Source organism: Quercus suber, unplaced genomic scaffold (genome assembly GCF_002906115.3).
Source record: "Quercus suber isolate HL8 unplaced genomic scaffold, Cork oak 2.0 scaffold_105, whole genome shotgun sequence".
Taxonomy (NCBI): domain Eukaryota; kingdom Viridiplantae; phylum Streptophyta; class Magnoliopsida; order Fagales; family Fagaceae; genus Quercus; species Quercus suber.
This window is the reverse complement of record NW_027069570.1, coordinates 1202206-1225721: the sequence shown is the minus strand read 5'-3', so window position 1 is coordinate 1225721 and position 23516 is coordinate 1202206. Positions and strand designations below refer to the sequence as shown.

At 33.5% G+C, this 23516-nt stretch overlaps 2 protein-coding genes across 5 annotated transcripts; one reads left to right on the top strand and one right to left on the bottom strand.

Moving 5' to 3' along the window:
- Window positions 1-658: 658 nt before the first annotated feature.
- On the bottom strand, window positions 659-9894 carry LOC112034922 (casein kinase 1-like protein 3). 4 transcript variants are annotated; one of them, XR_002885434.2, is made up of 17 exons: window positions 9580-9894; window positions 9438-9478; window positions 9134-9203; window positions 8874-9022; window positions 8006-8101; window positions 7807-7877; window positions 6385-6446; window positions 6226-6289; window positions 6049-6133; window positions 5354-5480; window positions 4248-4330; window positions 3200-3257; window positions 2479-2615; window positions 2132-2314; window positions 1715-1978; window positions 1502-1621; window positions 659-1401 (listed from the first exon to the last, which is right to left on the bottom strand). XR_002885434.2 is itself a non-coding variant. In XM_024067743.2 (15 exons), the coding sequence occupies exons 1-14, from the start codon at window positions 9653-9655 to the stop codon at window positions 2135-2137; spliced, it is 1299 nt and encodes a 432-aa protein (XP_023923511.2). In that variant the 5' UTR covers window positions 9656-9894; the 3' UTR covers window positions 1623-1978; window positions 2132-2134. The 4 variants fall into 4 exon arrangements, 1 of the variants encoding a protein (XP_023923511.2); XR_002885435.2 differs by having other exon boundaries at window positions 1767-1978; XR_002885436.2 differs by having other exon boundaries at window positions 1502-1540; window positions 1767-1978.
- A 6022-nt stretch (window positions 9895-15916) lies between these two features.
- On the top strand, window positions 15917-21661 carry LOC112034909 (protein NRT1/ PTR FAMILY 1.2). Its single transcript, XM_024067732.2, has 4 exons — window positions 15917-16918; window positions 17109-17326; window positions 19660-20207; window positions 20687-21661. Exons 1-4 carry the CDS (start codon window positions 16822-16824, stop codon window positions 21546-21548), a joined length of 1725 nt encoding a protein of 574 aa, XP_023923500.2. The 5' UTR covers window positions 15917-16821; the 3' UTR covers window positions 21549-21661.
- Window positions 21662-23516: the final 1855 nt, after the last annotated feature.

The window sequence follows — 23516 nt, the reverse complement described above, 5'->3', positions numbered from 1 at the left end:
TGTGTGGAAAGTTTTGTTCCCCATAGCTCTCCAGCATATTTGGATGACTAGGAATAAAAGGAAATAGAAGACCAAAATTTGATCCCAATGCAAGGAAAATAGACGAAAGAACAATTTATAAACTTATTGGTTGGGAGCCACCTCCAACTACTTTCTTCGAGCTTAACACAGATGACTCAAAGTGGGAGAACCCAGACCAATTTTTTAATTAAGAAAAATCCAACTCCATTAATATGTCTCACCCATATAGTCCTCTAATCTCTGACTGTAAAACACTACTCTAGCTGTTGGAGGTGGTACAACTCAAACATACACACCAAGAAGGAAATAACTATGCAGAACTTTCGATAAAGGCAGAAAATTGTTGAATTGTAATCTCATCATTTGCTAATGCTTAGCGTGTTAGCTACTACCTTGTACTTGAACTTGTCTTCATTAAATTTCCTTTTGCACACGGACAAGCCTACTACATCCATAAGCATGATATGATTAATGCTTATGGATAATTTAACTTGTGACGATTGTTTAAAGAGAAATAATAATGCAATTAGTTACAAATTCTATGTTATTATTCCAAGCCAAAAGACCTGCCATCTTGCAAGAAACTACAGTTAAGACTTGAAAAAAAAAAAAAAAAAAAGTAATTTAAGGCCAAGAATGAAGAAACTGCTCCGTAGCAACCATATAGAGACGCTATATAATTATAAATCCAGTGCGCTTTAATCCCTTACAAAATCTATCTATCATTTTGAAGAGGGTGTATGGTTTAGAAAACACAAGGACGGAGAGTTAACACACACCCCCCCCCCCCCCAATCCTCCTTTTGCCTCCATCCTCTTATAAAAAAAATATAAAAATAAAATAAGGGAAAAAGAATAGACAAAAGAATAAACCAAACGAAATAAAGGTAAGACACCGTCACAAGCAAAGAAAATATGTGACCCACTACAAAGCCCTAAAAACAACGGAACCCTTTCATATGTGGAATGCAATGTAGCACCAACTATCTAGTGTAGATCTGGTATCTCTAGGGAATTTTAGATCTAGTGCGCAGTGCCAAGTTCTTTGGGAATCAATGCCACGCCTTGTCTCCCTCATGGGAGAACCTAGATGCAAATCTACCCTCTTCTTGTAGCTTCCCCACCCATAAAAAAAAATTTAAAAAAAAAAAAAAAAAAAATTCTATTGCTTGACTAAGAGGAAAAAAAGGAGGGGGGGGGGTGTTAATAGAGAGAGAGAGAGTTGGTGTATGTTGTGCCCTTGAAATTATCTACACTAAAGAACCACAGCTCTGAAAATCCCTAGACCAACAAAAAGTTTGATCATACAAACCATCTCCATTTGACATCAAGATTCCATGAACTTCTCCCATTCATCCTTACATCTTCTCATATATTAAATCTGAAGCATAGAAAAATAGAAATGAGGGCCAAAAAGGGTTAATAGAGCACTCACTATATAATCAATTACAAGTAACTGCATAGAGCAAATAAATTGATACCTGAACAACCATGCAACAGTAGTTCTCAAATTCGGGAACCTGAGATCAAAATTATCCAGGTGAACTTCCAGAGCTTTGATCCAAAAAAGATACAGCAATAAGAACAGAAAGCAACTCATCCTGAATTGAATGAAATTTATAGTCAAAACAACCAAATAACATCAAAGAATTTCTATGATCTACTAATTAACAGAATAATGGAAGAAACACTACATATCATCCACTGAACAATATGATTTGAAACTGGTTTAGTCATTTTTGCCACCTATGCACGCAGAAAATCCAAGCTTTAACTTGAGAGGGCGACTGCCAAGCTTTAATTTGACCAAGTCCTAGCAGTATCCAACGCGTCTGTACTCTCTAGTCCCCTTATATTAAAACTTCATTCGATTTTGCAACAGAAGATCTCAATCAATCCAAATTTCACTGTAGTTGCCAATGTTGTGCATGCTTTGATGCTATCCTTTGGATCCATAACTAGAGTAAAAATGAAAAGGATAAACAAACATCAATAGCCTATCAACAGTATGCATTTTACTAAAAAATTTGGCACTATAAAAGTTCCACACAGAATGTAAGAACATTTTAAAACATACAGGATCACAACAGTATGAAGTAAAATCCCCATACCAGTTACTTGGTCGAGGAAATTCGTTTTAATGATGCCATCCAGCTGCTTGAAGTACCACTTCCATTCCCAAGCCCACGACCTGCATATGCAGTTTCTGCCTGCCCATCAGGTTTTGAAAAATTGCTTTTGAAGGATCTCGGCATAGCAGATGAAGTAGATGGCATTGCTGCATTGCTCACAGTCTGCAACATTGATATCAAAAATTGTGATTCACATTGATTTTCCAGATATGACTAAATTATAACAAAATGAAATGATAATTGCAACAAACAATAAGAAACAAACCTATGAGAGATACAAAGATTATACCACATCAAGTGCAAAAGGTGATTAGAAAAAGCCTTACATGTTTCTCCTTCAGATTTGAAGCACTCAAATTCTGAGCTTCTGATGATCTAAACTGCATATGAACCTGTTGATGAGTGTTTTTACTTGGTTCTCTAGGCTCAGTAGCCTTGGCTGAATAAAAAGCATCCTTGCCTCCTGAAATTAAAAAATGAACACCATACATGATGATGTATTGTAAAGCAGCATTCTAAACATAATACAAGCTCTCTAATCAAATAAAACATAAATATAAAGGTACAGTATCCCAAATAAATAACATTCCTCTTAGCCAAAGGCCAAATCTAACTATGTCTTAGCCCATGATCACCCCAATGATGGTCCTTAGATCAAGATCTGAACTGAGAATTATATGAAATCCCCGTCATGAAAACTTGCATATCTTCCTATATAGATAAAGAATAACCAAAGGGGCAGCTGTCCAGGCACACATCAAAAACCCAAAGAGATCCAGGATTAAACTGTAACCCAGTTTTCCAAGCCATTGTTCATTTCTACTTTACTTTTCTTGGATAATAAATTACGGTGACGAATCGTCCACACACAACAGACATGCCAATATGCTATGTAAAGCAAACTGGACCTATTACATTTTAGTGGGGAGTTTCCTGATTGTACCCTCCACAATGAATTCAGGGTTGACTGCAATCCCAGTTGGCAGTCACAGGTTTAAGTTTGGTGAGAATTACTTCCAGCACATAAGGGAAAAGACAGAAGCTTACCTTTATTCTTATCCAAATCCATAGGCTTTGCTAGACTACTTGTCGCTCCAGTAACTGGCTGCAAATTTAGTAATAAACTTGTGAGAGAAGAATAGTGATGCAGCCATGGAAGATCAATTTGTTACTACTCCGCAAATTTGTCTATTCAAGACTAATTTTATCTCCTAGGGTTAAAACAGTTTTTGATTTGGGTTTTTATTTAATAAGCTATGGTCAATTTTAAATTCAAGGACAAAACTGTAATCTCCAAAAATCCTGTGAAGTAAGGGTATTTTGGTAGTTCAATTGAGTCTAAAATTTTCAAGATCATAAGTATCTAAGGTTTTATTTCCTGAGTCCAAGTTGGTCTTTTTTAAGATATTAGTTATTACCTTATTAAGTTTTTAGTTTACCAGTCAACCAAGAGTCCTAATACTAGTACAAGACTATAAAATTGTGTGTTCAATGTAATCAAAGAGAAATGGATTTAATCAATAAAATATTGAGTGTTTTAGTATTAAGGCAAGTTGGCCTTATTGTTGTTTTCGTTCTTTCTCTTCTCTCTTCTCTTTCTTGTGGTATTGTCATAGATAAATATAGCCCATTGCCACCATAAAATCCTCTCTTGCCCTTCTTCCTTGCAACCTACATCAAGGTCTTTCTTTTAACTAACAAAACCCTAAAACCCCACATACTTTCTCTATCAAATAACCATTAAGAAAAGTCATCCAACCACCTTTTAATTCCTAACACTACCCATAACCTTTATTCAACAATTCTAAACCCAATATCCAAAAATTCTCCTAACCCTAAACCCATCATAAGCACACGTAAATAAATTCCACAATTAGTCCTCCAGCAAATAGAAACAAGTAAGATTCAATAATAACAACAATTAGAAAGGCCATCAATTATTTGAAGTAATTTTCTAAAGTTCATGGAGATATAATTAAATCAATGTTTAAGGGGGGAAAAATTAACAGAAACACAATTTTCCACACATTCAATTTTATCACAAGCAATTTTACTTGAAATAGAAGATAAATCAAAAGGTGATGGAAATACTAACAGATGATTGAGCTTGCATATTTGTCCGTTGTGTCTGCTGGTATTTTAAAATGGTCCAATCAAATACATTATCAAACTCATATCCTGCCAAATATGGGAAAATTGTACATCAAAAGCCAAACAAGACTGTCAATCAGAATATAACAGCAGAGAAATGAGATTAAACAATATTAAAATGACACTACCAAATAATATGATTAAACAAAGTTTTCCAAAGAAAGAAAGCTGGTGTGAATCTAGAATAGAACAACATCATTAAATAATGGACCCACAAATCTGAAAAATCAATCTATCAAGTACAACACAGTCCACTTACTAAAGTCTAATAAAACTTAGAAGTTTAAACTTTGTCATGTTAAAATAGAAATAAAAAACCAATGACGCAAATTTATCAGCTATATTTGCACCATAGTATAGAAGTATAGCAATTTGGTTTAGTTTCCAAGGAGAAAAAAAAATCCCATATGAAAAGAAGACACAGCTAGTGCCTTATAGCATCATTGACATGGCTCAATAATATTCTTTTGTAACCTAAGTACTTGCCTTGAACTGTTCTCATCACGGCTTATCCAGCCCGATGGATGGGAAAACTGCTCACTCTCTACACGAGAGTCACATGAGAGAATCCTGTATGTCTAACTACCATACCTATAGAATAAGTGTTAATTTGGGCAGCACCAGCATCCCTGGCTAGAGTTGCCAGAATAGAGAAAAACCAAAACTAAATCAGGCACCAAAAGCAGCCAAAGTCTCTATTCTATAGCCTGACAGAATGTACTAAATTTGAAAATAATCTTATGCTGTTTGAAGCCTTTATTTAGTCTGTTATCTGATTCTCTTAAAGTCCCAATTGGCAATATAAACCATGTCTAAATCAGCATGATGCGCTTGGCTCACATTGTCATGTTTTCAGACACATACTAATCCTTTTTTGATAAACACCACTAGTGACACAAAACCCAACTTCCAATGCGAATGATTACACTTCTGTAGCAACTCAAAGGAAAGTTTAACCATTTGTACAAAATATCAACATGTCTGATTCACAGTTCTAAAAACCAATGACAAGCAACAAAATTTAAAGATATGAATTGAAATATTCACTACCTTCCCGATTAAACAAGTCACGAAACAGGCGCTTCAAGAATCCATAATCAGGCCTCTGATCAAATGTCAACGAGTGGCAATAATGGAAGTATGATGCAAACTCCACAGGATGCGACTTGCAAAGGACCTTTTACAAACAAATGTAAGTCAGTTGAATTATAACATAGAAATTATACCCCCCCCCCCCCTAAAAAAAAAAACCCTAGATTTTGCAATTTCAATTTCATTTAGCCAATAAAAATAAATCTCCAGAAATATTTTAAAAGTGATCCTCCTCTCCTAGATTTTATCTAGTATAGTGTACTCTAGTGTCAACCCCAATTTACATTTTTTGTCCCCATGTGCACCCGGGGGGGTGGTTGCTTGGTAGTATATCTCATGGAAATTTACAGTTATGCCTTGTTCACAAAGAGCACAATAATGATTCCCTGTAAAATGCCAGCCATATTTTGAAAAACATTCTTTTTCATTAAGGGCTCTTGTTATTCAAATTAACTTTCAGGTTATTTACAATATTCTTTGGCTCCTAAAAACGAACTTGTCAGAGAAAAGGTTTGTTTCTTGCGAGTGGGTGGATGCTTTGTTGGGGCAGGATTGGGAGAGTAAAAAAGACAAGCATATTAGAATATGCAAATGATTTCCTCAACGAAAATCATAAAGACAAAGCATAAATCCATCAAATTATGGAAACAAACCTCGATACGAGTTGATAACTTCTTCTCACATATCTTGTCATACTTTTGCTTTTTTGTGGCAGCCTTTAAACCCTGCCAAGGAAGGCTAAATACAGAAATAAATCAGTCAATTTGATGGAGTCAAAACATCTAAACCTTCAACGTTGTTGAAAAACTACAAACCAAGGCAAGACATACCTTCCTCTTAAAAAGTACAGGAGAACATAGCCCAGTGACTCCAAATCATCCCGACGGCTCTGTTCTGAAAAGAAGAAAAAAAAAATTTGAAATCAGAAATTAAGGAAAGAGTACAGCAATCTATCTAGTAGATGGAACATACTACATCTCTCTACTTACCAATTCCCAAATGAGTATTGCAACTTGCATAACGTGCAGTCCCTGTTAAGTTTTTGTTCTCTCTGTGTGAGTTTATCAAGAGGATGGGGAAAAGCAATATTTAGCCAATTGAGATCTGAGTATTAGAATATTAACAAGTAAAATAGATGCAACTACTAATATAAAGGTCAAGTTCAACTTACATCTGGTGTAACTTTAATTAAAGTTGCAACACTCAATAATATAAATATTTTGTTAATCCACTGTTAGATCATATATTCCGTGTTTATTAAGCACGCCATATTCATATTAATCAAATGTCATCAACCATCATATTCATAGATTCATGCTTCTTTTTCTTTTTGAGAACCAAATTCATGCATTTGGTACAATATAAAAACAAAAGAAACTAAAATTTTGAACAATTTATTTGATAAAAGAGTTCTTATTCTCCCATCATCATAATATTTGACAAACATGACTAGCAAGGAGAAAAATAAAATCCAACAATGGGTTTGGTGAAATACCAAGCCAATAAAAAGATTTTAGGTAATATAACATTTACCAAAAAGTTCCACCAAGTAAATTTTGAACCTGACCCCTAATATGAATGAATCACTAAATCGGTAAGAAGAAACTTAAAGCAAAAGTTCAAGAATTATTACTTCTATTTGAAAAATGAAAAAGGCAAAATTTAAAAAGAGATTTTGAACCAATCTGCATACCAACTGAAAGAATTTCAACACAAGCAGATTAAGGTATTCTCTTTGACAAACATTGATCATAACCATAACAAAAACATAACTATTGATATAACTACAGATGGGGAAGATAATTTAAGATGTCCTATGGTTTACAAAGTTGGGAGCATTATCAAAAGCATATAGTTTAATTTAAAGAAATAAGAGAAATCAAGATTACACACGAACAAAGAGAGAGATCTTTAGTTTCAGTCTTTCCCTAAACACATAGATATAAGATAGTGTGTACATAAAACAAAAGTTATAGAAATGGAGAAATACAGATACAAACGTAAAATATAGTAAAGTTTCAATATTCATTGCAGCCTTGTCAGGAAAGCCATCTCCAAATTTCAGTAAACTCATTCTACTTTCTCCATCATGTGCGGATGCAATGGCAATAATTTACAATTCTTTAAATGAGACTTCTATAAAAATTTCTTATGCTTTAAAATCCAGTAAAAAAATTCAAATTCTTTCCCTAAAAGAAAATCTCCTCACATGAAAAACTTATCTGTCAACCATAGAATTTCATTCAGAATTTGAAGAAAAGCATTTAAAATGTATAATTACATTAACTGAACCATATTGAACGAAAATATGGGTAAAATATACATTTAACATGGTAAGACCATCCAGAACAGAAATCAGAAACAAAAAACACACCAGATTTCAAACAAGGATCTAGACATCGAATATTTACTTGTAAGGAATATGCCGATTTGTCGTGGGGTCCCGAAATCTTTTTGCAAGTCCAAAATCAATAATATAAACCTGATAAATATAACAAATTAAAAAGAAAAAATGAATAACAGATATAGATTGGGGGAGGGGGGGGTTTGGGGCAGACAAAATATTAAGAGTTTAGACATTAAAGTAGAATGAATAACAATAATCATTACCACATTTGCTTTCCTGCCAAGACCCATGAGGAAGTTATCTGGTTTAATGTCTCTATGCAAAAATCCTTTAGCATGCACATACTCTATTCTCGTAATCTGCAATTTAGTGAATGAAACAAAAGCAAAAGTATTACATATTTGCTCATTTAAGAAAATATAATGATTATGATGTTGGCGCCCCTGCTGTATACATCCTGTGTACATGGGTGACATCCCTTTTTCTGTTATTCAATGAAATATTTGCTTATAAGAAAAAGGGTAAAATATAGTCAACACCCCTGAGGTTTGGGGTAATGTCAACCAAGTCCAAGACATTTTAAAACGGAACAACTCGTTCCCTTAACCCAACTTGGTCCCTAAATAGTTACTCATTTTTCTCCCCTCTCACAGTGATTAGAGACCAAGTTGGTCAGTTTTGAAATGTCTTAGACCTGACTGGCATTAGCCCAAACCTCAAGGGTGTTGATTCTATTTTACCCTAAATAAATGTAATCATTAGAAATATAACTATTTGTGAGTTGCAACACTAATGATGCAACATACAATGCTGTACTAAAAAAATATTGCCATGTTGACATAAATTAAGACAAAAAACTTGGGAGTTTTATGGCTTACATGAATTAAAAACCAGTAACAAATTCTGTCTTTAAAAAAAAAGTCACGATTTAATCACCACATAAGAAATACAACAAAAGTTTTATAATGAACACAACTCTTAAGACCAAATATAATACATGAAGATACCCTGAAAAGAAATATAAAAAAATAAGACCAACGAACCCCAAAAGAACAACAATTCTATAACAGTTAAAAACATGGCAAAACATAGGCTGCAGCAAGCTATGACAAGGTAAAAATAAGTGATTACCATTAGCTCAGCCAACATTAAGACTGTTTTCAAGGAAAACTTCCTCCCACAGTACACAAAGAGATCTTCAAGACTTGGTCCAAGAAGGTCAAGGACAAGAATGTTATCATCTCCATTCACCCCGCACCATTTCATGTTTGCAATACCGTCTGATGGATCACAAAAGAATCGACTCATTAATAACCATAACAACATAACCAAGCTAAAAAGCTCATGTTAGTTTTCAAGTTTCAAGTCTCAACAAAAAAATTTCAGCTTACTTCCTCCTTGAAGAACACTATACAACTTGGCCTCATAAAGCAATTGCGGATGCTTCGTCTTCTGGTTTTCCTATAAAGCATAAATGTATTACTATCTGAGCTATAACTAAACTGACCTTAGCTAAACAAAAAAGCTAACACAAACATTGTTTTATTTTCTAAACAGAATACTATTTGATACAATCAACTTTCTTACAAAGAATGCAAATTTTTAAAGAAAATTTCGAAAAGAACGTTAACTTCATCGAAAAACAATAATCGCGTAACACCAAAAAAAAAAAAAATCAATTAAAATAATACTTACAATCTTAACCGCCACGATTTCAAAGGTGTCTATATGAGTAGCTGAAATAAATCAAATATAAAATAATCAGGATCATGAAAAATCACAAATCAAAGCTAAAACCAAAAAAATTAAAAAAAAAAAAAAAAAATTTGTGACAGACCAAGAAAAATTTCACCGAACGATCCGCTACCGATTTTGCGACCTAATTTGTACTTATCTCCGACGATCCTCTCCATTTATTGTATCTATATTGTCTGAATCGCTCTGTGGAATTCGATTGAATTGGAAGCGAATTTTGGGGAAGAGAGAGAAAGCTAGGGTTTTGATTTGGGGAAAAAGGTGAAAGCGGGAACGAGGGCCGATTTATAATTCCGAATGAGGACAGGGGCTGATTTTTTTTTGATAAACAAGACAGGGGCTGATTTGAAATTAGAGAAAGTTATTTATTTATTGAAAGAGACTGTTTTTTAACAACCGAAAGAGCCTATCACACTAGCAAAAAAAAAAAAAAAAAAAGAGCCTATCACGGCTTGCGCTGTTTTTTGAGATTGTGTTCGTTCTTTAATTTCAATAAATAGTAAATAAATTAAGTCAATTATTAGAATTTTTTTAGGTAGATTGGATCCGGTGTGAAAATTTGATCTGTTTTTCCAATAAATTCTCAGTCTAAGTTAGGAGGAGATTTATTAAAATAACTCACTGTCTATGAAACAATATTCTTCTTTTTATAGAACTTCAATTCTAGCTCTTTGGTTTCTCAAAAAAAAAAAAAAAAAATCTAGCTTTTTAATTTAGGATGTGTTTAGATATCGCTTATTTGCTAAAAACTGAAAACTTATTACTAAAAACACTGTAGCAAAATAATTTTTAAATGTGTAAATAGTGCCGTATGACCCAAAAATGCATTGGTATGCTTGTTTTTGTGTTTTTGGCTAGGTCGTGAATAGTGCCGTAAGAGTTAGCTAAAAACACTCCTAAGCCGCTATCCAAGCTCACACTTAATGTAACAATTTTTTTTTTTTTTTTTGTAAATATCATATTTGGACTTTCATATGAGCTGATGATTTGGTCATTTGAATTTTGATTTGAACAATCAATTTAGTCATTTTTAAAAAAATCTTCTTCCTTTTTCCTGTGTATGTAAAAAATACTTAATATTTTCAAAAAAAAAATTTGGTCATTTGAATTTTGATTTGAACAATCAATAAGTCTAGGACTTTTGTATGGTTGAATTTTTTCAAAGTTATAGGCTAACTTGTTTATTAGCAAAACCGTCAAAACATGTTTTAGACATTGATAATTTCTCTAAAGAAAGAAATTCCTTATTTCTTAGAGAGAAGTGATATATCCACAACATTTTTACAACATTTTCACAACAAATCCTAAGTGGCGGTTGTTACTGGTTGTTATTGTTGGGTTAAAAAAGTAATCTCAGTGCTAAATTTAAATTTGAACCAATAACAACTAACTACTCATGATTTGTTGTAAAAATATTGTAGATGTAACACTTTTCTTTCTTAGAACAAGCACTTCTCTAAAATGTAGTCACTATCTCAATTTATGAATAAAGTTTTTAGTCTTCCCATTAAAAAAAATTAATAGTAATATGATCAGTCTCATATTAGGTTGGTGACAATCATACCAGGTGTTACTACTATTAATGGATTCAATAACATGATCTACACGTTTCTCAGCAACAACAAAAACGTGATATACACATAAGTTGTGACCCATCATCAATAATTCTGAGAATGTCATTTTATAATATTTTATACACGCTGCATATTAGGTGATCAAAATCGTACTATTTTTTTAAATAGATTTAAGGATCTACATTTGGATCTCATCTGATCTAATATTCTACTTTATTTTAATTATTTTTAAAAAATAATTACCAAAAAACTTTACCTAACTTGCTTTACATCATCACACACGCAACCTTTGTACAATAAGCTGCGGTTTGAAATTTTCAAAAGACAGTTGCTTCTAAACTTATTTAATACTAAAAATAAAATGGTGTTTGACAAACCGCATATAAGAAAAATAAAAAAGTAAAATCAGTTCCAAACTGATTTTATTTACTTGTATTAAAAGTTAAAACCAATTTTTATAGGAATGTGTGTGTGAAAATATTAAATTTAAAACTAATTTTTTTTAAGATGAATATGCATGTGAAAATACTAATATTATATTATTATATAACTCATTTTGGGAGAGATGTGCATTTGAAATAACCAAATCCAAACTACTAAGAGCATCCACAGCAGTGGAGCAATAATTATAGCTATTTGGCACCACAAAAAATCATTTTATCTATTTTAACTACACACGTGCTGCAGCAGTGAATCTATTTTAACTTTCAACACAATAAAATAATATAAACACCGCAATAAAATAATATATATCCACAATCAGCTATTTATTATTTTTTTCGCTATTCATCTTCTCTCTGTCTTCTCCCTCACTTCCCTCTCTTCAACCCACAGCCCCTCATGGCACCACCACCATCACCGCCACCGCTGCCACCACCACCACTAGCACTAGCAGTCGACAGTCCACTGCAAGAAAGAAAAAACCACAGAAAAACTCATTAAAATAATAATAAAAACATCCCAAAAAAAAAAAAAACCAGCACAGTGAAACAGGTCGGTGATGAAGCTAGCACCCCAGACCACCATCAAACCCACCATCTGAGCTTGGTCGAGAGAGAAGAAACAAGACCAAGAGGCACAACACCCACCGACCCATGCCATCGCCAAATCTAACCCAAACCACCGTCAAACCAGACCAGCCATCGCCGATCACGCCATCGTCGACCCACTGACCCACGCCATCGCTGGAGTTGAGAGAGATGGGCAGCTGGGATGGCGTCGGTTTGAGTGAAATGGCCGGCTGGGACAGCGTTGGTCCGAGAGAGATGAGCTTCAGAGGCAAATGACGATGGTCTGGTCGGCAGCGACGTTGATGAGATGACAATGAGCTTGAGAGGCTTGAGATGAGAGTGAACGAGAGAGAGAGTGAATGAGAGTGCTAAATAAAAAATTGTACCGGCTATGATAAAATGAATAAAAAAAAGGAAGAAAGTTGTACCAGTGAATAAAAAATTGGTTTTTATTTTTTGCTCCAAGCTACAGTGCACATCTATAAATAGATGGGCACTCTATAGATGTGCACTGTAGCAATTAAACTAAAAATTTTAGCTATTGCTCCACTGCTGTTAGGCGTTTTTTGTGTTCGTGGAGCTAAAATTTAATAATATAGCAATATGCCTCCATTGCTGCAAGTGCTCTAAGTCATGCTCAAGTTTGAACTGATTTTTAAAAAGGATAAAAACACAAAATTCTCTTGCAGTTTCCTCTAAATATACAGAAACCTTGAAGTTTTAATGGAATCTACCATGCATGCTCATTGGGAATGTGAAAAATATTCAACTAGTTTGGTGTCAAGATTTTGGCTGGACTGATTGAACGAAAATTTCATTCGGATCTTTCGCTCACTTAACACTTAACAGTGCTGGTTAGAGATAAACCTCAATTCTTCAAGTTGTTTGCTATTACAACTTGGTCCCTATGGAACCATAGGAACAAAAGCTGCTTTAATGAATCTGTTCTGTCATTGGAAATAATTGTTGATTCATACAGGAATCACCTCTTGAATTTCAAACAATGTAGAGAAATTCCTTTGAAACAGTACATGCTTTAGCCACGAAAACAATTTTTTTTCCCCGGTTTTAATCTAGATGGAGTTTGTTTCCGTGGATATAAATAATGTTGTTTATGTGTAAACTATTAACTATGTAACACTTTTAACGCCTTTGGATTTTTTAGTCTAACACAAAAATTCCATCATTGTATTCTTTTTTGAGTCATTATAGTATTGATTGTTGTGAAATATACGACTCTAGAAATGGACACTTGTCATGACATGAGCAATTTACCTTTTATTTTAACAAATATTTAATGGTTTGTATATAAAACAATATTATAAAGGGGTTAAGTATTACATTCAAAACTACATCCATCAACCTACTATCTAGAATTTGTTGTAAAAGTATTGTGAAGTTGTTATAAACATATGTTTATCAAGTGAAATTAGATAAACTTATCCAAAAAAAATTTGTGAATAAGATAAAAGGTGATGTAAAAATAAATAAAGAAATTGGGAATACAAAGAGAGAAAGATATTTTTCCTTCGTGGATGTAATTTTTGTTTTTTTTGTTTTTTGTTTTTTGTTTTTTTTGTTTTGGGGAAGAGAAGGAATAAAACTTTATGAATGCACTTAGAACATATAGCATCTAACAATCTTAAGGATAGCTGTGAGGTATAACATTGAAATATTATGTCCTAATATTAATTTACTTATTGATTTTTGAATTTTTAAGGTGAAAAATCAAATTACTCCAAATTTTAAGGAAGTAAATTACATTTAGCTTATATATTTATATTTTGTTGAAATTTTTTATTTTTATATTTATTTATTTATATATAAGGAAGTAGTATTTTTGTTATTTGTTACTAATGATTCCATTGACTTTCCGACCTAATATTATTAATGGTAAATAACATAATTGGCTCCTATCATTTACACTATATATCAACTAGTATATACCATATGCATAGGTACAATTAAAAACAATTACAATTACACACATATATATGTTTAAATTATATCTAGCATAAAAGTTGCGCATTTTTTAAACTATAGATTATATATATATATATATATATTGTGAGTGCCTGAAGACCAATGATGGATTTGAAGAGTTGCAGTATAATTATAGGGATGTCACAGTCCACAGCGGTAAATTACATAATTGGTTCCTATCATTTACACTATATATCAACTAGTATATACCATATGCATGGGTACAATTAAAAACAATTACAATTACACACATATATATGTTTAAATTATATATAGTGTAAAACCTGCGCATTTTTTAAACTATAGATTATATATATATATATATATTGTGAGTGTCTGAAGACCAAGGATGGATTTGAAGAGTTGCAGTATAATTATAGGGATGTTACAGTCCACAAGCCCAAGGAGGAAAGCCACCCCGAGGAAAGGAAGAGATGAGTCAAGGTACTCTAAGACATTCCAAGTGGGAGCGAGAATCTGAAGAGAGAGAGAGAGTCAATGGTCATAAGGGAAATTTCTAGTTTGAAGTAGTCTGTCGTCTCTGCATTAAATGGTGGATAACAGCTTTATCAGCTGTATTGATGAGGAAGTGACCTGAACAGTGTAAGTCACATCTAAGTAAACTCCTTCTACCACCTTATTCAGAGGTAGAAAGAGACAAGTGTCAAGGGAGAAAGCTAGTTAGGTAGGGATGGATGGTTGAGATATGAAAAAATGAGAAGTATATAAGAAAGGATGGGTTAATAGAAAAAGGGATCGAGACAGAAGTGTCAAAAAGAAACAAGAAGAGTATTGAGAGAAGAGAGTGAACAATGCAACTTTTTGTATAATCTTAACCTCCTCAGGCAAGCTTGTGGAGGGATATATGCTCATCTATTCTATAATATTAGCCTTTTCTTCTTTATTTTCATCCTCAAGCAAAGCCCTATCTTGTTGTTCGTTTCTCTCTCTTACAAATTTTATTGATTTGAGCCAAGGTTGAATTGTACAACTCACTGTTCTAAGTGGGCTTAAGCTGCTAGATTTTTTTGTCCTTATATATATATATATATGAGATTTACTGTTTTTTTTATAGTATTTTTTTTTTTTGGGATGCACACATGAGGTAAATTCTTTTTAATTGAGTTTTTTTAAAGGTTTACTTATATTAGACTCTTCTTCTTTCGTACAACATTAACTTACTTAAAACAAAATTTAAAAAAAAACTTAAATATGATGTGTGGAGCAAAACTATACAACAATTGGAATTCAATTTAGATTCTAATTTGATTTTTTATTAATTTTGACTTTGTATATAAATTTAGTCCTTAACTTTTTGATTATATCAATTTTGTCCCTAACCTTTCAAATATTATGTTAATTTGGTTAGTATCGTTATCTTTTGGACCAAAAAAAAAAAAATCAGATGAAATAATAAAAAATAAATTTTCATGCCATGTCAAATTAAAAAAAAAAAAATTGTGTTCCCACGTGACTTCAAGTTTGGAGAAAATTCTATTTTCTCCGTCATCCTCATTATAGATTACTACATCTCCCTCTCCTCTCCCTCGTAATAAACATATGGACCAGTAATCACCGCCTACGAGACAATGAAATGTGCGTTTGGTTCCCATCTAAACAATTCACTTATTTTACTATTTAATTTATTTTTCTATTATTTATTGGTCTTATAACATTTTTTAGTACTATTTATAGTCTTATTATACTATTTTGACTAATTTTTACTTCTATTTATAGTACTTTTAGTAAAAAAAATTTAATTTCAACAAAATAATCGGATCTCAAATACACAGAACTAAAACATTTTGCTCTAGAAACAAAACAAAAACTTGTTTAAGAATTTTCAATCCAAATCCTTCACAGTACCCACTTCCACTTCTGATAACATTAGCAAACCACATTGATTTCCCAGTAAAGTTAATTACTTGATGAATCGACACCTCCTCGATGCTAAACGTGGTGGGACCACCTAGTATAACCTCCATCATCAACCACACAAACAAAGGGGTCTGATCAAGATGTTTCTTGTGATTTTACAGATTTACCCCTCACCCTTGTCCTCTTTTTCGTCTCCTTCTTCTTTTGGGTTTCCAGATTACGTGGGAACACACAATTCGTTTTTTTCTTTTTTTAAAGTCTGATATGGCGGAGGATGGTAATGGACGTGGTATAAAAAATCATTTTTTTTTTTAAGGATTAGCTTGAAAAATTAGGGATTAAATTGATATATAATGTAAAAAATAAGAACTAACTTTGTAATTTGGTAATGCGTTTGTTATTGATTTTGGAAAGTCTGTCTGAGGAGCGAGGAGATAGATAGTTTCTCAAAAACTAGAATACTATGAAAAGTAGGTACTAGAAATTCAATTAGTGAGCAGCAGTTAGCACAAAAATTAATGTTTGTTGTACCAGATAGTCTTGCCAAGTTTCTCAAAAAAAAAAAGATAGTCTTGCCAAGATTTCAATTATAATTTTGAAAAAAAGAAAAGACAAAGAAACAGAAATTTATGTGTCCAGAGTATACACACCGTGTATAATTTAACAGTAATCTTTTACAAATATGGTCCACATATTTTACTGCTAGTTCCTGGTTATCCTGGGTAACCATCTTTTTCCGGTTATTCCACCGACCCATTTGATCTTGGTGTTTCTTCATTCCAAGACATCTCTCTCTCTCTCTCTCTCTCTCTCTCTCTCTCTCACACACACACACACACACACACACAGCGCACGCACATTTACAGTGGGAAGAATCAAATGGAAAATCCTTCAGATGAGAAAGATATGGTCGAAGAGCCACTGTTAGACACTTACAAGACCAAGGGTGGCTTCAAAACCTTGCCTTTCATCATAGGTACCTCTCCACAAACACAAATTTATTTCATACAATGCATAAACGCACGCAAACACAACACAATAACCATACAAGCATATAATCATATATGGGGTTTTCTTTTCTTTTCTTCTCTCTCTCTCTCAAGCTTATATGTTGTAGTTGTTTTTGTTTTTAATATTTTGTGTGTGTGTGTGTGTGTGTGTGGCAGCTAATGAGGCATTTGAGGGTGTGGCAAGTTTTGGGCTAATGCCAAACATGATACTTTATTTGACAAGAGAGTTTGGTATGCAAATAGCCAGTGCAGCCAATGTGCTGTTCCTATGGTCTGCAGCAACCAATTTCATGCCGATTCTTGGTGCTTATCTCGCTGATTCTTATGTGGGTCGGTACCGGATGATCGGCTTTGGTTCCATCGTTAGCCTTATGGTAACAATTTCCAATCCTATTTCCCACTATTTTTGTCACAATAATTTTTTTGCACCTTTGTTTTCTCAGTATTGCTTAGCTTTCTGAGTCAAGATCACCCTTCTCTTTGCTGTAAGGACTATTTTGACAATTTTTATGTTGTTTATGTTATTTGGCATTTTATGGATATCTTATTATTCTCCTTGTGATGACATATGAAAATGGCATAGAAGTAAACATTATTTGCCAAATGTAGAATTCCCTTACATTTATTTATGCTTTATTGCATGGAGCCGGCATTTCAATTTCCTTTTTTTTGCAAAGAAATTTGGTGTGAACCACAAGGTCACACTCACACCTAGAGCCAAAGATTTACCAAGAGGACAGCAATATATACCACCCCCCCCCTTTTCATTTCATTGTAGGTGAATCATTCAAATTTCCGGTTTTGCCTTAAAAAAGAGACCTTTACTAGGCTGTAAAACCTTTGACATCTTATATCCTATTAAATGATTCTTTTATATAAAAATCAATCTGTACTGTACAACACACCACTGTGTATTGCAGGCTTGCGGCATATACATATACATATGTTCTTTTAATTTGTTCTCTTAATTGATTCTCAAAAAAAAAAATTGTTCTCTTAATCAATGCCTCAGGATACCCATTAACTAGATATTTATCATAAATTTCCTTTACACACACACACACAAAACATTCATTTAGATTATGTTTTCGCTGAACTAGTATCCCCTGCATCAAGTGTGCTTTGTGTATGTTCCAGATATTACTTTTATGATGGAAAAAAAAAAGTTTCCTTTTGGTTAATTGTTATTCACTTATTATTTTTGGCTCGCAGTTTGTGTCTCACAAGTTATTTATTGGCTTTCTTACAAGCGATTGCATCCTTGTCACTAGTTTTTACTAAAAGTTTGGATCTGGGCCCTTGCATTTGTCTCCTCTCATCTGAATTATACTAAAAGTTTGGTGCTGCATCCTTGTCGCTAGTTTTTACTAAAGGTTGCTGTCAAATTATTGAAATACTTTCTAGAAACCAACTTAAGCTTCATTTTAATTTTTTTAACCGCAGTATGTACTAAAAGCCGTTGGTCAAAAGTCATCTAATTGAGCTACAATTATGTACAACTGTTTCTAATTTTCTTTAAGTGAACAAAACAAATGGTGAGTTCTAATATCTTTACAGGTGAAAACTACAGAGGAAATTGAGATGAGGAGGGGGGGGGGGGGGGGAACGAATTATGGAACATTGAAAAGTTAACATTTACCTCCTTGTGGGTTCTGTTACATGTTTCCAACCTAAATTGCGGTATCGACAATACAAAACTTAAGCTATTTTGTAAGCAGCATAACTATGGTTTGAAGTTGCAATTCTTAATTTCAGAATTAGCTGCTTTTGTATTCGAAAACGTACATTCAGGGAGGTTACAATTATTTGGCCTTATGGTTCGTTTGGATTGAGGGGAATAGAGTAGATTTAGTACAAAATTAGTTTATTTTTAGCAACTCTACTCTATCCCCTCACTCCTCCTCCTCCTCCTCCCCCCCTCTATCCAAACAAGCATTAAATTTTCATCTCCAGCAGTAATATCAAGTGCAGTTTATATTTGGGGGAGGGGAAGCTTTATTTTATCTTTGGTGGGGGGGGGGGGGTGTGCTAATGACATTTTATATTGAGAGCTATTAAGAAAATTTTGTAGTTAAGCTAATTCTCATATTTAACATGGAACATGAATATTTGCACAATTTACTAGTCAGAGTTTTAAAGAAAAAGAACCCTTCATGTGCACATCTTGAAAATTTTATAGTTTGATGTATCGCTATGCTGCATACCTTATCCCATATCTGAATTTGGTTACTGTGGCTTTCTCAAATGAATATAATTTCAATTATGTATAATTGAGCATGGAAGTGTTCTTATTCATGCTTCTTGTGTGTTCTTTATACCTGGCACAATACTGATGGGAAGTAGAAAATGCCAATTTGGATTTTGTGACGACTTTTCATGTTGTGTGATACCAATTTTTGCTTTCTATTTTTCTGAGCATTTATTCTCTTCCACGAGTACAGCTTAAGCAGTACTGCTAAAATTCAGTTCATTCCAGATCAGGGGATTTTTCTGTAAAAATGGAAGTTTATGTTGGACAATATGCTGGCCACATGGCTGACTTTCATGCGGGGACTAAACCTGGCTCTGAATTGAAATGGGTGGCATGGAGGGGCCTGGCAAAAAGTTCCACTTATAATTTTGTGTAATCTTAATTGTTTTTCACATTACCATAGGAAGCTATGTGCAATACAAATATGCTAAATCAATGTAATTTTATATGTAACAGGGGATGGTTCTTTTGTGGTTAACAACCTTGAATTCACAAGCAAAGATTTCATGCAGCCAAAGTAGTAGCAGTTGCAACTTCTCAACAGCATTCAAACTTCTACACTTATATTCTTCTTTTGGGCTGATGGCTATAGGAGCTGGTGGCTTAAGGTCATCCTCCTTGGCATTTGGTGCAGATCAGTTAGACAAGAGAGACAACATAAGAAATGCAGCGATGTTAGAGAGCTTTTTCAGCTGGTACTATGTTTCAAAAACTGCATCAGCACTCATTGCTGTGACTTTTATTGTGTATGTTCAAGATAAGATGGGGTGGATGGTGGGTTTTGGAATCCCTGCCTTGCTTATGTCCTTGTCTGTCCTTTCATTCTTCTTGGCTTCTCCTTTCTACGTCAAGTTGAAGTCTGATTCAAGTTTGCTTACTGGGTTCACTCAAGTTCTAGTAGCCTCTTATAAAAATAGACGTATGCGATTATCATCTCAGGCCACACCTGAAATTTACCATCGTATAAATGGATCAATGCTCCTCTTGCCAAGTGAAAAACTAAGGTATCATCAAATTATCATTTTATCTTGGTTATGTTTTAACTTGTCAGATCAGATTTTACATTAATTTTTGACAAGCATACTGCAAAGGCCACTTCTCCTGGTTTATTTTATTGCTTAGCCATTACAACCTGAGGTAGGAGCACCCTTTTTTAGTGTATAGAATAGAGTACTTCTGTCATTTAGAAATTGCTGTCCCCTTGGAGGTGAATTGTCAATCAATTTAAGTTGGCCTGAGTTGGAAACAACCAGTTGGATGCATGTAGTATGCATTCTCCATGTTTGACTTTTTTTTTTCCTCTAGTGTTTGTTTATCATTATAAAGCTTTTCTGGATGCCTGTAATTTAATTATTTCAATCACATTTGTACCATTAACACCATGAAAAATCTTTGCGCACAGAAGCATCATAATATAAACATGAAATTGTCATAACTTTTATGAGCATCACCTTTCTGTGCCTTGACTTCATTGACTGCCTAGGTTTCTGAACAAAGCATGCATTATAAAAAATCCTCTACAAGACCTAAGCCCAGATGGAAGGGCTACAGATCCATGGAGTCTTTGTACAGTTAATCAAGTAGAAGAGCTAAAGGCATTAATCCGGGTAATCCCATTATGGTCGGCTGGAATCATGATGTCTGTAACTCTCAGTCAGAACTCTTTTCCAGTACTCCAAGCAGCCTCCATGGACCGACACATTACTCCATACTTTGAAATTCCTGCAGGCTCCTTTAGCGTGTTTCTGGTTATAACTATAACACTTTGGATTACTTTGTACGATCGTGTAGTTCTCCCTCTAGCATCAAAAGTCAGTGGAAAACCATGCCGTCTCAACGAGAAAAAAAGAATGGGAATTGGACTCTTTTTTTCATGCATGTCAATGGCAGCAATGGCAATTGCAGAGAGTGTTAGGCGGGAACTTGCAATTGAGGAAGGATTTTCTGATGATCCACAAGCCGTGGTGAGCATGTCAGCAATGTGGCTACTGCCTTATTATATCTTTGCCGGCTTGGGTGAGGCTTTCAATGCAATTGGGCAAAATGAGTTCTATTACTCTCAATTGCCTAAAAGCATGTCTAGTATAGCCACCACCCTTTTTGGATTAGGGATGTCTGTTGCAAGCTTAGTAGCAAGTTCTATACTGAATACAGTTGATAATGTTACCAAAAAAGGAGGAGAAAGTTGGGTTTCAAGCAACATCAATAAGGCCCACTATGATTACTACTATTGGCTTCTAACTGGTTTGAGTTCGGCTAATCTCATGTATTTCCTTTTCTGTAGTAAGGCTTATGGTCCTTGTGAAGAAGAGAGAAGTAGGGTTTTAGATGACGAAGATAGGTAAGTGATGAATATTAATTGTTTTAAGGAAGTTTAATGTGTAGTTTCTTTCCATATGTATGTTCTTAATCAGATTATAGTAATCAATTTGTATAAAAGAACAAAACTTAGGTACAATATTTTAGGTGTTGTTCTTCAAGTTTCCTTTTTAAGATTCAGCCATGTGGCTACTTAATTAAAAAATATACTTTCTCTCCATAGAAAAAAATCCACATGGCAGAATCTTAAAACAGGAACTTAATCTTTTACTTGACTACATATTTCACTATTTATTTACGTATGTTAATAATGACCCTTTATTAAGTCCCTTAATCAAGGCATATCAATTATCTTTGATTTAGTCATGATTAGTGGCCTATAAGTCAACACAATAAGTCAACTATTGTGTGTTTATAATATAAGCTTTGTTTGTTTCGACATTAACAATTTTTGAAAAATGAATTATTTTCTAAAAAGAATTATTTAGAAAACTATTCTATTTTCTTAATTATGTTTGGTAGTGACATTAAAATGAGGTGAGAAACTAGCTCTTCAATCCCCTTATTTAGCTTCACGTAATATAGAGTTGTATTCTTTATTTAGAATCACATGAGTTGTATTCAAGAAGTTTTTAGTACAAAAAAACTATATTTTATGCTAAGCTAAATAAAGAAAGTTAAAAGATAGTTAAAAGATAATTTTTTTAATACTACCAAATATAGACAAATTATCTTCACATAAGGATTTCTATTAAAATAACGGAGCGTATGTCCTATTTAATACTACCAAAAAAAAAAAATTATCTTCACATAAGGTTTTCCATTAAAACAACGGAGTGTATGTCCTATTTCGGGTTGTTGAAATTCACAATTCAAGATAGAAAAATGTACTCAACAAATGATATTCTATATTAAGTTTTTGTAATTCACAATTTAGCATAGACAAATGTACTCAAGAAAGGGTATTTCATCATGGACATAGGTCAACAAGCCAAATCATGTAAACCCTTTCTTCTGCTCCCTTCTTCTCTCTCTCTAAACTTTTTAATTTACTTTATTTTACATGGTGTTTTTTTCTTTTCTTTCCTTTTTTCTTTGACAATAAATAGTGACTTTTCTCTGTAACTTTCGCATTTTCTATTGCAAGTTAACAATTTTCCTTGTGACAGTCTTGCTAAAAAGGAACCTTTATGTTGGGCATTAGGGACAGTGGCGGTGCCATGTTCAGTCCAAGGTAAACACCATGACTTGAAAAGAAAAAAAAATTATATATAATAATTAATTTTTTTACCCTTAAAAAAAAAATTAGGAATACCCTCAGATAAAAATATTATTATTATTATTATTTGTTCTAATTTCAAGCAAAATAAAAAAAAAAAAAAAAAACCCAATATATCGAAATCAGAAACCAACAGACGACACAACCAAACACTAATAGATGTTGAAAGAAAGAAAAAAACCTAACCCAATATACTAAAATTAGAAACCAACGGACGATAACAACCAACAAATGGAGATCGGGTCTCAAACTCGAGCTCCAGAACTGCAGAACACATCAGATTGAAGATTGGACTTCCTCGCCTCGACATGCTGCCCGACGATGCCGCCCCTTAGCCTCAGGCCTCCCTGCTCCCTCAACCTCAAGATATTTCATCTTTACACTTAACTTTTCTCTCTTTTTCTCTCTCACATATACGGGTTATTGGATTTGGGTTAGTGGGTTTCTCTCCGTCTCAATCTCTCTCTCTCTTTATCTGAAGAATGAAAGTGAAATGAAATGAGACTCTCTCTCTCTTTAAGACTTTATCTGATTCTCTATTTCTCTTTGAACTATGATTGGGTAATTGCTTTTGCTTAGCTTTACCTTATAACTTTATTCATATTTGCCCCTGTTTTTGGCTTTATCCGTTGGTGTTGGTAAGATACAATTAATTGTCTTTTAGTGTATTGTGATTTGTAATTGTGAATTTATCTGATTGGCTCTTGTGATTGAA

Bases quoted from the DNA above. Each gene is read 5' to 3' on its own strand.
- LOC112034909 (XM_024067732.2), top strand. From the start codon at position 16,822: ATGGAAAATCCTTCAGATGAGAAAGATATGGTCGAAGAGCCACTGTTA. The intron at 17,327-19,659 runs GTAACAATTTCC...TATATGTAACAG, and splicing joins GTTCCATCGTTAGCCTTATG to GGGATGGTTCTTTTGTGGTT. The intron at 20,208-20,686 runs GTATCATCAAAT...TTGACTGCCTAG, and splicing joins TTGCCAAGTGAAAAACTAAG to GTTTCTGAACAAAGCATGCA.
- LOC112034922 (XM_024067743.2), bottom strand. From the start codon at position 9,655: ATGGAGAGGATCGTCGGAGATAAGTACAAATTAGGTCGCAAAATCGGT. The intron at 9,204-9,437 runs GTAAGTATTATT...TATGCTTTATAG, and splicing joins AAATCGTGGCGGTTAAGATT to GAAAACCAGAAGACGAAGCA. The intron at 6,134-6,225 runs GTATGTCTTGCC...TTCTGTATTTAG, and splicing joins CTGTACTTTTTAAGAGGAAG to CCTTCCTTGGCAGGGTTTAA.